Source organism: Tyto alba, unplaced genomic scaffold, assembly GCF_018691265.1.
Source record: "Tyto alba isolate M040663 unplaced genomic scaffold, T.alba_DEE_v4.0 Super-Scaffold_8, whole genome shotgun sequence".
NCBI lineage: Eukaryota > Metazoa > Chordata > Aves > Strigiformes > Tytonidae > Tyto > Tyto alba.
In genome coordinates, this window is record NW_024881329.1 from 16,861,886 (window position 1) to 16,876,069 (window position 14,184).

At 39.7% G+C, this 14,184-nt stretch overlaps 1 protein-coding gene across 2 annotated transcripts; it reads left to right on the top strand.

Moving 5' to 3' along the window:
- The first annotated feature begins 5,618 nt into the window (after nt 1-5,618).
- Nucleotides 5,619-13,995, top strand: CSRP3 (cysteine and glycine rich protein 3). Of its 2 annotated transcripts, none has more exons than XM_009974095.2 (5): nt 5,619-5,744; nt 10,268-10,436; nt 11,780-11,915; nt 12,583-12,676; nt 13,829-13,995. In XM_009974095.2, exons 1-5 carry the CDS (start codon nt 5,633-5,635, stop codon nt 13,906-13,908), a joined length of 591 nt encoding a protein of 196 aa, XP_009972397.1. In that variant the 5' UTR covers nt 5,619-5,632; the 3' UTR covers nt 13,909-13,995. The 2 variants fall into 2 exon arrangements, with proteins under 2 accessions (XP_009972397.1, XP_032862877.1); XM_033006986.1 differs by having other exon boundaries at nt 5,633-5,744; nt 10,268-10,430.
- The last annotated feature ends 189 nt before the right edge of the window (nt 13,996-14,184 follow it).

The window sequence follows — 14,184 nt, forward strand, 5'->3', positions numbered from 1 at the left end:
AGCCTTGTATGCAGATAAAATAATTCTGTGTCTGATCTCAATCATCATGGCACCATTTCACAGTCTGTACCAGTTTTGCTTGGCACTTACAAGACTTTGTGCACAGAGAAGCATTTAGAGAAGGATCTGTGTGGAAGGACAAGTGAAAGCTGATAGCCCAGGATTAGGTCTGGAAAAAGGAACAGGTCATTTGTACAGCAGGATGCCGTTTCCCACAGCTACATGAATCAAACTGGACTCTGAGTGTGTGTGGGCAAGTACGTGGTGGGGGCGGGGGACGACGGGCGGGTCATTTCTTAAATCAGAACTAAATACCTTGTTCTAGTGCCAGGGTGTCATATTGTTAGGAGATGCAATCTTAAATTTCTGCAAAAGTGTGCGTCAAGGAAGTTTTAAAAGAAATGTGGCATTATTATGCTAGAAAATAATAGATAATTTGGAAGGACAGAGATGAAATCAAAGGACTGACACCAGACTAGGTGCTTCTATCAGCTTTTCACATCACGTGCTTCATATGAAGTCACTTAACGTCTTTTGTTTCAAAAGGGCTTGTGTAACTTAGTGACCAGCATCAATGAAAAAAAAAAAAAAAATCATTATTTACTTCTCTGTGTCAGTGTGGAAATTCTCATCCCTCCATCTCTATGTCTTGGTTTACTGCAGAAATAAATGAAAGATGCCAGTCATTATGAGATCATAGGGGAGGCTAAACGTATGACACTAACTCAAAAACTTAAAATTTACCTGTATCCGTAGTCCACTGAATGCATTGGAATATAAAATATATGGCTATAAATAGATATCAATACTGTATCTTCATTAAATGAGCTCAGTCTTCAAACAAACACCTTTTCCCTGTTGTGAATCTATTCTGCCGAGAGAGAATGCTTTCTGCAGTGGATTGGATTTTGACAAAAACACCTTGCGGCTTTTTAAGATGCAACGACATGAATTGTGCTTTATACTGCAGACACATCAAGGTAAAACCTAACAGCGAGAGTTAGTGGCAGAGAAAGGGAAAATACTATAGCAGCACTTTATTGCTTCTTTTATGAAGGAAGCTATACCTCGTTAACCCCATGGTGCTGGTGAGGAGAGTAACACTGAGGACGGTCACATGAGTCACTGGTGGTCACAGGACAGGTCAGCAGCGGAGCTGTGATTAGATACCGGAGTGAAATCCTGGCTGCCCTGGCATTTCCCACCGACTTCAGCTGGGAAAAGAATTTCACATGTAGCCTTGATATGTGCATTTCAATGTAGAGTGTGATTTAATTTGCTATTATTACTGTTTATTTATTAGGTAAGGGATCAGTATTCTTTACATTTTTAACTGGGTCTAGCCCAAACAGTGAGCTGCAACAAAAATAGAGATGGAAGGCACCTCCTGTCCATCGGTCTTGATTCAGCATTTCTGCCACCATTCCTACCAGCGGTCACCAAGGCCAACCTTTCCCATTCCATTTATGACTTCAAAGCCACCCTGGAGCACATGTGGTGCCCTGGGTTAATTCTCCCAGCCACACAATAAGTGACTTCTGCAGTCCATCCAGATACGGCGCGAGCTCTAAACTGTCAAATGCATAAGCATTTGGAAGGGAAAACCTCATGTTTAGCATGGAAACACCAGAATTACTTTCAACATCTTTTTCACCTGCACCACACTGTCTAGCACTAGCACTGCCTTTTACTCCTCTACACAACTTCATGGGGCCAGTACTGCATCCACTTCCCATTTAAATCAATGGATCGTAATGGATTTTTGGATTATTTTCTTATCAATAGCACTCTGATTAGAGTGAGACACACACTGTGACAGTTATGTGATATCCAGATTTGTACAGTATGACTAACAGCCCAACAGAAGACAGCTTACATTTTTTCATGCCTTGCAGAGCACAGAAACACTTCAAAGGCTTCTTTGCTCTGAGGCTGGCCTATATAGTAATGTTACAAGCTCTAAATAACTAGAAGCACATATCATTGTCTGCATATCTGATGTGCGTATATTTTACTCCATATAGTAGCTGCATTTTCAAGAGGAACGATACAAGCTGCTGAATACTATTAGTGCAAGTCCAAGAATGCTCCTCCAGCTTAACAGTACTGTGAATGCCTGCCAACACGTCACAATGCTAAAACACTCTGAAGTTTCTCTGTCACATGTTTAATACATTTAGAATGGGTCCACTCCACTTCCCATTAGATCACCAAAATATAACAAGTGCCACGTGGTTATTAGTTGCTGCAAATTCATCAGATTAAGGCAACAAAGTTCAAGGAATTTCAAGGGGATTTACATACTCACAGTCAGTGAAATTAAGTGACATTAAGACTTTGGGTGTATCTTTTGCTTGTGACATATAGGAGACTGAGCTCTATTTGCACGCTGTAAGGATGGAGCTTTATCCACCCTTATAATTTAGATGAGTAGAAAACTAGGAATGCCATGCATGCTGTGGAATGTATTTGATCCTGGTAGTCCTGCAGCGCAAGCAGCATCTGCAGGGATGGCCACTGCAGCTCAGCACTCAGAGAGATGAACAAAGCAAGGGCACGAGGAGCAGGGACTCGCCCCAGCACCTCACCCAGCCACTGAGCCAGCCGCGCAGGCGTACGCTGCCGTTCTTACGGCGGTATCCTCATGGGAACTGTTTTACTGTGACTTCTCTCTCCTACAGCTTCCCATCAGGTGATGCCAAAAAAACATGGAAAATGTGCATGCATGCCCAGTCATATTACTATAATTAGCCTCAGGAGCAACGGCTCTTTTAAGAGCTCTAACCACAGCCCGTAACAGCACAAGGTTCACTATCACACATTATCAGACTTTTTCAGAGATTATTTTTTTTTTTTCCTTCAGCTAATGATGTAATTAGAGCTACTTTCCAACAAGTATCCTGTTGACAGAGATTGAAGTGCTTGGTGTGCCTCTGAGGGGACCAGAAACAGCAGAAGCAGTTTTACAGAGAATGGGGGTACAAACCGCTCTCCTCCCAGGCAGCCACGGGTGCTGCTGCAGCTGGGGAGGGATTCCACTGGTGACTTGATTCGAAAGGGAACACTGTGAACACAAAAATCTCATTTTAGTTTTCAGGGAAGTGCCACAAAGCTGATTTTTGTCTCCCATCACTCTTGCTTCTCTTAAAGTGTTTGAAACATTACTTGAACTCTTATAGAAGAAAAAAATGGCACCAATACAGAAGTACTTTAAAAACAGGGGAAAATATAGAATGGTGGAATGAGACGATAAGATTTTACCTATGTGAAAGACTTTTCTCTGTTGCTTTATCTCCCATTTGAAAGAAATGGAAAAAAGGTTTTAACGGTGCTGCTCAGCAAAGCCTTCACTGAGTAAAAAGGGACCAAATTCATAGTCTGTTCCTTGCGTGCAGTTATTTTTGTTTCTGATTTCAGCTACATCAGATTTTTGCTTCTCACTCCCTACATTACAGATAAACAGAGTTAGAGGCAAGCTGAGCCTTCTCTTCCTTTTTGCATCACTACCATTTTCTAACCATCAGAGCAGTTCAGCTCGTGAACAGCTTCCCAGGAGAACTGTTAGGGTGTAAAAGAGCTGAATGATGCCATTGCTGTTCACCAGCAGAGGACTGGGCTGATTGAGCTGGGGAGGTTGTTCAGCTGAGCATAAATCAGTCTCACAAAGAGGAGGAGAGATTGCATCTTGCATGACGATGACAGGTATGCTGTCTACCCTGTGTAACAGTTGCAACAGCGACTATGTAATTATACAGTGTTAAGGATATACTAATAACCACTTTATTAGAGTGCAGATGTTTCGATATGCTGGTATCTGCATTGTTATCAAACACTAATAGTAAAACCTGCCCACGCTGCTCTGCCTTCAATGCCACCGCTTCAGCACATGCACACACTCCTACGCTACCTTCCTTTTGCTGGACAGACATGCCTTTTATACCAGTGCAAGATTTTTAGTGTTAGTTGCCAAAAAGAATTTCCAGAAAAGTTCAGCTTGCAGACCTGGCACACAGAACTTGGTCACTGCATTCCGAAATTCAGAGGACAGACTACTGAAGTCACTGAGATGATGATAAACATGGGACATGAGTGTCCAAAGTACAGACATAGTAAAATGTTAGTATAAAATGCAAGCTATCAAAAGTACCAGTTATGTTACATCACTGATACAATAAATTCCCCTCTCTCTCTCACTTAACCTCAGAAGAAAATTCTCAGGCAGCAGGCCTGATTCAGCATTCAAAATCCTTCTCGAAGATAAGAATATCTCATGGTGAATTTAATCAAACACAAATAGCACAAGTGGGCTTCAGAAGGACTATAATAAGAAGGTGACTGGTTTTCCAAGAAGGAGGAGGAAGGTCTGCGCCAAGAGCTTGGAACAACCTGATAACGTGATGTGCAGAGGACAAGATGACGTCCCAGTCTTTCCAGAAATGATGACTCAGACAAGGAAACAGAAGGGCAAACCATAGGTTGGGGTTGTTTCAGATGTGCCATAGCACGATCATCAGGAAGGGCATTTTGTGGGCCAGCCGTCGGGCGACCCAAGCTAGGCTCCTGGCTCCAACACTGCCCTCCTGTGTGACCTTGGGCAAGTCACTTCAGCAGTAACCCGAATGGCAAGAATTGCAATAGTAACCACTATTCTTTTGTTTTCCTCTGATGTTTAGATTTTGAAAACAATTGGCAAAGCAAAACACACCTTAAGCACCTTAGGAACCTGTCTATTATTACTTTATAATGGCTGTGCAGCACAGTGATCTTGCAGCTGCTTTATGAGAAATTCAGAAAAGCAACAAACAACTTGTTTCTATTAAAGTGTCCTCTGAAAGAATATTGTACATTTGTTGAACTTCAAGGTGGAATTAACCAGGTAAGAATTGTGTAAAATGGTCTCAAACTGACACAGAAAACTTCCTTTATATATGTCACCGAGGAAGCTCATGTGGCACTGGATGACCTAGCACTTGCTTTGGAGAGGGTACAAATAGTACTATATGCTGTCTCTTAACAGAGAGCCCAGGTAGAATACCTTTCTGTAGAAAATTTAATGGCAAATACTGTTCACACTTTTGCTTAAACTCCAGTAAAGCTTCAAAGCACTTCTCAGCTTCCATTAAAAATCACCTTGCAAAAACAGATCAGCACACACATAAAGTAAAAACTGAGGGAAAACACTATGCTGGGATACAGGGGAAGGCAGGAGTGAAAGAAAATTACTGTTTTTTGGAAAATAAAACCTAGATCCACTTCTCCAGAGGGCATTTGGATGATCCTAGCACATTTTCACTAAAACACCTCACCATCATTTCACGTATTTACCATCACAATATACCAAGCTAAGGAATATCCTTATTTACATAAGAGGGTCCCACAGGACAGAGGATTTAGACTGCCCCTGCTTCCCAAAAGCACCAGGCCAGCACCCTCCCTCATGGGTAGGAGACATTCCTGCTACCACACAGGCACATAGTATACTGCATGCATGCCACAGCAGCTGACTGGAGAGAGGGAAAAAAATAATAAATAAAAAAATTATATAAATCAAGTCGTTCTGTTTGAAATAATCACTTGTGCTGTTGTATTTATTTATGTAATTCCATTTCTAGGCTACCTTTCAGATATAAGGATGCCGAACTGGGGAGGTGGAGCCAAATGCGGTGCCTGTGAAAAGACAGTGTACCACGCTGAGGAAATCCAGTGCAACGGAAGGAGTTTTCACAAGACATGCTTCCTCTGCAGTAAGCTGAGCTACACTGTTTTCACAGTATTTCCATAGCTCTGTGTAAAACTTTCATCAAAGCTAGTAAATTTACTTCTGAACTATTTTGCATGCAATAAAGCAGCTTGTTTCCCCAATTCATGTTTGCTGACAGGACACCTACAGCAGGGTTTTAAACCCCCTTCGCAACAAACAGGACGGTAGAAGCAACTGGCATAAGACTGAATTTCACCCAGAGCAAGTTTTGTAAAGCTTATGCATCTTACTTCTGGGCAAGTTTGAAGCACAGGGCAGTCACACGTTAATCATCCTACCTAAAGCACGGTGAGAGGGAGTCTGGTCCAGCACTCTCTAGAAACCAGAAGGTGAAACCTGTTTCCCATCCTTTTAGTAATGGAAGGATGGAAAATGACCATATGTGTTTTCAAAGCAGCAGCCAGTTTTCTGAAACTCCACTGTGCCACTTCATAACAGCTCTTAATAGTCAAACCCAGTTTTCTAGCCCTTTAGGCCAAGCAATCTGCCTCTCAGGTTCCTGGCTCTTTTTCCAAACACGCATCGGATGATTTTTCTTAGGGACACCAGAGTGCTGTAGGATCACAGTACCTAGGCTGATCTTCAAGAAACTATACCTTCTGTCTCACCATGTAGCATATTACAGGTTTGTTTCAAGTTAAAAAGTCTAAAAGACCTAAACAAACACCACTCATATGACAGAAGTACGTCTTATTAGGATATTATAGGAGATGATTACTTCTATGGTGAACCCTACCATTAATTAATTTCTCACAAGAAAGCTGAAGGACATTACCACGGTGTCATCAAAATCTCCCACCAACACCCTAGAAGTACCTCAATCTCCTCCTTCCCCATATTTCACAGAGACTCATTTTACTTACTTTTTTACTCCATGCACCTCTCATGTTTGGCAAATAGCTTCCAGGCATTTTGATTTCTCTGTGGACAAGCTAGCATTTGAAAAATTAGAGAGAAGGTATCAGTTCAGATCTGTTCACCTTTTGTGGAGAGAGTGAGCAATTTGATAATAACTAAAGATAGCTAAACAGTTTATTTTGCAGACAATGCTTGAGATTTAGTACCTTTGCAGTCTGATTTCCAGCATGACAGCTTCAAAGTCATGGAATCTAATTTTTCACCCTCCTTTCCTGGACGAATAAAGAATTTTCATTTGGAGGCATGAGATTGATATTACGTGCTCAGATGACACAGTACAGCGCTATGCAAAATCAGTCCAAAGGACACATTTGGGTTGCCTTTGCCTTTCTCCACACTCCCTGAAAGCGATGCCTGAACAACTGAGTAAGAAACAATTCCCTCAAAAAGTTTTCAGGTAATCAACAACCTTCAGCTGATTCTTACAGAATAGTAAAAATCTCAGTTTTGTGAAAACTAGAGACTTCTTACTGCTTCCACGTGCTGCCTACAACAGTTAATACTAGATATCAGAGAAACTATAGGGAGAGGGACATGAATGTGATAATTTTGAGAAAACCTCTGAGTTACACTTGTGCTTTAACAAACTCTATAAACTGATATGGAAAGAGATGACAAATGAGTAGACTCTCCAGTGTCTAATCAAAATAAAAAGCTGTCCTGACAGGGCATAGTTAATAGTATTTCTCTCCTACCTAGTATCGGAAGAAGTTTAAGCTTCATTCTTAACGTAACTGGTTTTTGTTTTGTTTTGTTGGTTTGGTGGTTTTTTTTTTTTGTTTGTTTTTGTTTTGTTTTGTTTTGTTTTTTTGTTTAATGATTCATGATAAACAACATACACCCACTAGCTCTGCTACCTGTTTGGTTTCTTGGGGGGGGAGGTTCTTTGGTTTTGGTTAGTTGGTTGGGGCAGGTTTTTTTTTTTGTTGGTTGGTTTGGATTTTGTTTTTGTTTTGTCTTTTATTTGCCTCTTGTATTTGTAAGTCTGATTGAAATTTACTTCAGATTAATTAATAGATTAGATACTAAAAAAAGTATTCCAAACAGGAGTATGTTTAAGGTCAAAAATTAAAGACGCATCTAAGCCCAGTTGGCACAGCAGAGTTATGTTAATTGGCTTTACTTTTCCCGTGATTCACACACATTAATCAGCAGCTCTGGACCACTCAATATCATGTATCATGTTCATGGGCTTTTCAGTGAACCAATTATAGGATTTCATTTCTCATCAGAAGAAAAACAATCCTCCCTGACCTAATCTCAGGTATGGAAATGGCTAACCTATTTAGCAGAGGTTTTAAATATTTTTGTATTATATATATTCAAAATATACTTTCTATTTTACATTATATTTGACCAGACACACAAAACACATGACCACAACAACGCACCATTACTTTTTGACCAAAAAAGTCCAATTTGGGCAAAAGTATAAACAATTCAAACCAACTCGTTAACACAGTAAAAATCACACCAGCCAATCTATCAGTCACGCTCTCCGCTCTACAGATTTCCCCTACAAACACCACAAGGGAGAAACTTCTTGGCAACAGACCCTCCTTCCCGGGCAGATTGCTGTTTACCTACCTTGTTTCCCTGACAGCTTTTACTTAAACCCGCAGCTGTGATGGACATTTGGCAGGATCTCGCACCGTCAACCTGAGACTTCTTCGTGCCGGCTCTCAAGCGGTATCTGTTGGCAGATGACGGGTCTCCAAGTTATTTCAACAATAGCACTTCAAGGGCTTTTGCTCCATCTGTTGTGGTGAATTGATACTCTATCCCTAAGGTGCCAGAAATAGAAACACTATCTACTGCTAGAGTTTCCATCATCCCTTAACTCCCTTAGCAAATATAATTATCATGTCAAAGCAGAAGAGACTGGAGCACCATGAGATAGGGTTCACACATTTACAGAAGCCCCACATTTTATTTCTATTAACTATAAAGATTCTTGCAAATTATTTTCTCCTCTATGCACTACAGTGACAGAATTAAAGCTGCTGTGGTTCCAGTATCAGCTTAAATTCCTTACTGTAGATGAATTTTAGACTCACAGCAGGACAATTAAAATAAACATGGAGGAAAAGGGACTAATCAAACAGCTAGCTCTTCTAAAGCTTGACCTTTCAACCACTTCCAATACTTCTGTATTTCATGGGTTTCTGCAGTTTACATGAGCTAAGAAACTTCATTTTGCCTGTCAACAGCCCATGCATGACTGGAATGCCCTCTGTGGGGCATTCACTTCTTCAAGAAAAGTTGGAGAAAAAGTCTTTGCCTGCTTTTTTTTTTTCCCTCTATCAACCACTGTTGACACATGAACAATTTTTAAGAAGTGTTGAAATTTTAATTTTTAAGCATACTACAAAATCCTGATTTTCTATAGGCATTCCAAATGGAAAGCTTCAGCCTCTCTTGGTGGGGTGGGAGCTGTCTCACACCAAGTTCCCAAAACAGTGCAGCTCACAATCCCCACGCACATCTGAAGTGTAGCTACTATTTTTTTCCCATTTGATATTGTCCAGTTTTCATCCATAACCAGCAAAGAGATCCACACTGGACTGGAACCAGAATTCAGCCTCTAAACGCTGACTGGGTTTCAGACAAGCAAAGCACAGGGAAGAGGGTAATCTAGATTGCACAGCCAGCTGATGAGAATAACCACACACAAGACCATCCTCAGCAATGCTGGTGAGCTCTAGGTGTGGGTTGTGTTTCTCAAAACATGGATACTTGCTTACAGAGATCCCCAAATAAGCAGCTGTTAGCACTCATAACCTCTGGTCTTTCCAAGCTGAGGCTTGGTTTCAAGAGGTGCCACAGATAATATAATTTCTATTCCACTGCGAATGTTGGGCATTCCCACAGCACTTTCCGTCCAGAGGTCTCCCAGACCTCTCCTAGTGAGCTAAGATGAGCAGTATTTCTCTATAATGAACACAACTAGGAAGAGCTCTCTGGTTTTGGAATGGCTACAGTCATACTCTTGCCATCCTGGAGAAAGTCTAACAGAGCTGAGACAACCAGTTATTTGGGATCATTGCACTGCCTTGCACTACAGCTAGAACAAATAACTTAAAAAAATCCATTCTGTTTGACTTACTTTGGACATCCTACGTATGTTATATCCTCTTTTAGAAATATGCCACATGAAAACAGTGTGGGCTGAAATGAGAAAGCCACCACAGGCTCAGAGTGCCTATTTTGAAGAGTGCAGATGCACAGTAGAGTCAACACCCCGGCAACCTCCTTTTTTTTTAAAAAAAAAAAGATTTGGGAGTATAGGATAATAATCTCCAATGCATCTTAAGCTTCACAGATCTAGACAAACTGTCTTGACAAGCTCACAGTTTTCCTAAGGTTGGAGTATAACTTTAGAGTGACAGCAGAACGTGTTGTGTGCATGCACAACTACTTCAGCAACATCCCAGTGACATTTTATACTGACTACAAGCTAACATCCTCCTTTTCCTGTATTTCTAAAGATAAACAAAAATAAACACCAATTGTATTCATTCTGAACCATCTAAATTAAAATTTGAAAACCCCAAGTGTTTATACATGCCTCTTTCTTCCTGTTTTCAGTGGCTTGCAGAAAAGCTCTGGACAGCACCACAGTAGCAGCTCACGAATCTGAAATCTACTGCAAAACCTGTTACGGGAGAAAATACGGTCCCAAAGGTATTGGCTTCGGACAAGGGGCAGGATGTCTCAGCACCGATACTGGTGACCATCTGGGCTTGAATCTGCACCAGTGAGTTAAATCCCACTGACAGCACCTTTTCTGGTACTACTTGTCACTTACTGGGGTAGTTATTCTATTCTGTTTCCATAACAACATCATAAGCAGCGGAGCAGACTTTCCTACAACCTTTCCTTCAGTAGACACAGTAATTAACCCATTTTTAATGATGTTCAGTCTCTTTAAGCCTTCTTTATAAATTATCTCCTCCTTCAATGGGCAATTATTCTGCAGCAGCAGCCTTTATATGCCACCACAGACATAAACATTCACTGCAATTGCAATTTGCCAGTAGTAGCACAGTGATAAAGTCACATTCACCATAGACGGTGAGAATTTTATTTTTTTTTCCTGTCAGAGGCTAAAACACAGTTAGGTTTTACTGTGAGTGAAATCATCACACTACCACACACTGTTAACTCTCCTCTCAATGGGGGAAATAACATTTCTAAATCCTCCCTGTGGCTCAAATAATACTTACAAACACAATGAAAATATGTTTGAACAAAGGAATTCTAATAGGACATCATCTACCAAAAGCACATAATTATCTCTGATGGTACATTTTTATCGTATTTTTCTATGATTCTCTAAGCCGCACATTTCCAAATCAACGATGCTTTCTTCTGGTATAACTGTAAGGAAACCAATTAACCTATATGCTATGCAAGAAATAAAAGCTTAAATAACATATTTAACTATAGTTGCTTTTAAGATATAAATCCATTACAGGCAGAGTTCTGCATCAAAAACTGTTGCGTCCTGTAGATTTAATGACCTGTTGCAGTCCAGCAATCTGATAATTCAGAAGTCATTCTGTGAAATGCTCCAAGCTACCACAAAGCCATAAGGCACCAAGTCCAGAAGTACAAAGCAAAGCTACTTTTCTGATGTGCTTCTGACCTCAGGCCAGCTAAGAACCCCAGTTCCCTGTCCAAATGTTACAGTGACTATTGAAACAACTGCATGCAAAATCTAAATTTTTATTTTCCACTTACTGAGTACCAGCAGATAGGCAATTACAAAGAAAGGTCTTTTGATTGTCCTCTTGCCTAGCAATAAAACAAATCTTTTTCACTTTCACTTTTCATTAAGCACAATCTTTTCTGCATGTCCCTGTTGTCAGCTCCAAGCACTCACCTCAAAGCAGGTAACAGCGGTTACAGTATCAGCTTTTCGTCACACAACACAGAATTCAATAGAATACTTGCATTTCTTCCCCCCGCACTTTTTTGCATGTCTAAGACCATTAATTTAGTATTTCTTAACCCTTACCAAAAATCATTAAGTCATATTTCGAGAATGAAGATAACATTTTAAGCAGTATTTTAAAACACTGAAAACTTTGGTTTTAGGGGATCACCAAAGTCTGCTCGCCCTTCTACACCGACTAATCCTTCAAAGTTTGCCAAAATGACGGTAGATGTGGATAAATGTCCTCGTTGTGGCAAATCAGTGTATGCTGCAGAGAAGATCATGGGAGGAGGAAAAGTAAGTAGTTACCACAGCACTGGAAACAAAACACACTTTTATAATGATAAGCTCAAGCTAAGAGGTACTTCATCTTTTAAATTTCTACTCATAGTCTAGATGAAGGAAACATGAGGATGAGTTAGTAAACTGCTAAGATGTGTGATATACTTGGAGGTTTAAAACCATGTGCTGTTCATAAGCCACCTTCAACTACTTGCATCTTGCTGATGTCTGAAAAACAATCCTGGCTACCATACAGGCTGGCTCTTCTACCACTGTTACTCTATCACCATCTCTGGGGATATTTATAATTTAAGCATTTATTTGTAGTGGCAACTGCAGATGTATTAATGAGATCCTGTGACTAATAAAACAAAAGCCTGTCTCACATGACATGCTAGCTCTCTGCTCTAGGAACTCTCACTAGAGTATTATCTCTGCACATCAAAGAAGTGGCCAAAACAAGACTACTATCTATAGCTCCCTGCTTTTTTACTACACCTCCATTTATTATACCATACCAAGATGTTATTAAGTAATTTTTAAAAGACTAAAAATGAAAGCTGTAAGAACAACAAAACGGTTCTAACCTTTTTACACCATGAAAAGCAGTAGTTCTTTGTTTCTTGTATCTGCTAACTGTGCACTTTCTGTAATATATAATGAATTGTCTTGATTTCCTCAGCCTTGGCATAAGACATGCTTCCGCTGTGCTATTTGTGGGAAGAGTTTAGAATCTACGAATGTTACAGACAAAGATGGAGAGCTCTACTGTAAAGGTGAGAATTGTAATGAGATGAACTGCGTTATTGAGTCAATCTAAAATTAGCCTTTTTAGACCTACTATTGCCATCATGATTTACCTTGTTGCATGCTTAATACCTTCATGAAATTTCATTTTAACTTTTCTTAACAACTTTCTGAAAGCGAAGGAAAGAGCTATGGTAATGTTGCAGTTGCATCTTCCACTATTAACATTTACATTTTCAAGTTGTAGTTTTTCTGCAAATACAACATCCTCTCAGATCTGTCCTCAGCCCTTCTAACAGTATCACCGGCCATACCTGCTGGGCAGACTCTTGTACCTGCACAGTCTCACTCACTGAAAACAAAGAACAAACCCAAAAAATCCACAGAGATACAGATCTTCAAAGGTCATCTGTTTAAGGTCACTGTCCTAATTTGAATTCTTGCTAGTAACAGTTAAAAGATACTTCCCCTATACTGGTAGCATATAAGATGACGCGCAAATGCTAAATTATACATCCAGATTTTCTCCTCAGATCAAGAAAGTTCATGGACTTCACTTGACTCTTAGAAATAGCTTAAGGGGAAAAATATGCAAGGTTTTTATATCCTAGGCTAAACTTTATACAGAATCCTGAAGAAAAATATTTAAGTTCCATGACTTTGGGTACAGTTCAACAACTGCAGATGATCAAATTAGCATATCTGGAGAAATATGCTGACCATTACTATTTCCTTAGCAGAGTTGTGTTAAATAACTATGCACACACTTAGCAATATAGAGTGAAAGTGAAGTAGTATAAACTACCATCAGCAGTTTCTGAACTATGCTCTAGTTTTAAACCTCCTTTGAAAACCTCTGACGTCTTACTCATTCTGTATTACTCACACAGAACAAGTTTTACTGAGTATTTTCATGCAGGAAAACATCTTTATACTTAGATCTTAAACACACAGAGTTTTTAAAGGGTTTTTTTGAGAAGATAGATGTGACTTTTGTTGAATTCAAATATGTGATTTCAGTTTCACTATTAGAACCTGTAGACATTTCTGAGAAAGACATTATTTCAAATTTCCTTCCTTTTATTAACTTAAATTTGGTAGTAGTACTAAAACCAAAAGTAATTTATTTCTACATTAAAACATTCAGAATACCATTTACCTCCCCCCTCCTTCTTTTGCAGTTTGCTACGCAAAAAATTTTGGTCCCAAAGGAATTGGGTTTGGTGGCCTCACTCAAGTGGAAAAGAAAGAGTGTGAATGAGAAGAAATGGATGCAGGAGACTCAGGCTGCTGTTGCTACCAAGTGATAGTTGTCAAGTAAAATATTAAACATCACATATTGCTAAGAACCTAGGGCATTTGTTTAATATTTTCCACATTGCAGGAAAAACTTCTGAGCTTATATCTTAAGAAATTCTTAGAATAGCTTAAAAAGGTACAGTGATAAAACAAGATTCATGTCTGTTTTACAGTAAATAAAGAAAAACATCATGGAAGATTATTGCTTCTTAGTGTAGTATTTACCATGCTTTAGGCT

Excerpts from the sequence above, each read along its gene's own strand:
- CSRP3 (XM_009974095.2), top strand. The coding sequence starts at position 5,633 with ATGCCGAACTGGGGAGGTGGAGCCAAATGCGGTGCCTGTGAAAAGACA. Across the intron at positions 11,916-12,582 it reads AGATCATGGGAGGAGGAAAA|CCTTGGCATAAGACATGCTT; the intron begins GTAAGTAGTTAC and ends TGATTTCCTCAG. Across the intron at positions 12,677-13,828 it reads TGGAGAGCTCTACTGTAAAG|TTTGCTACGCAAAAAATTTT; the intron begins GTGAGAATTGTA and ends CTTCTTTTGCAG.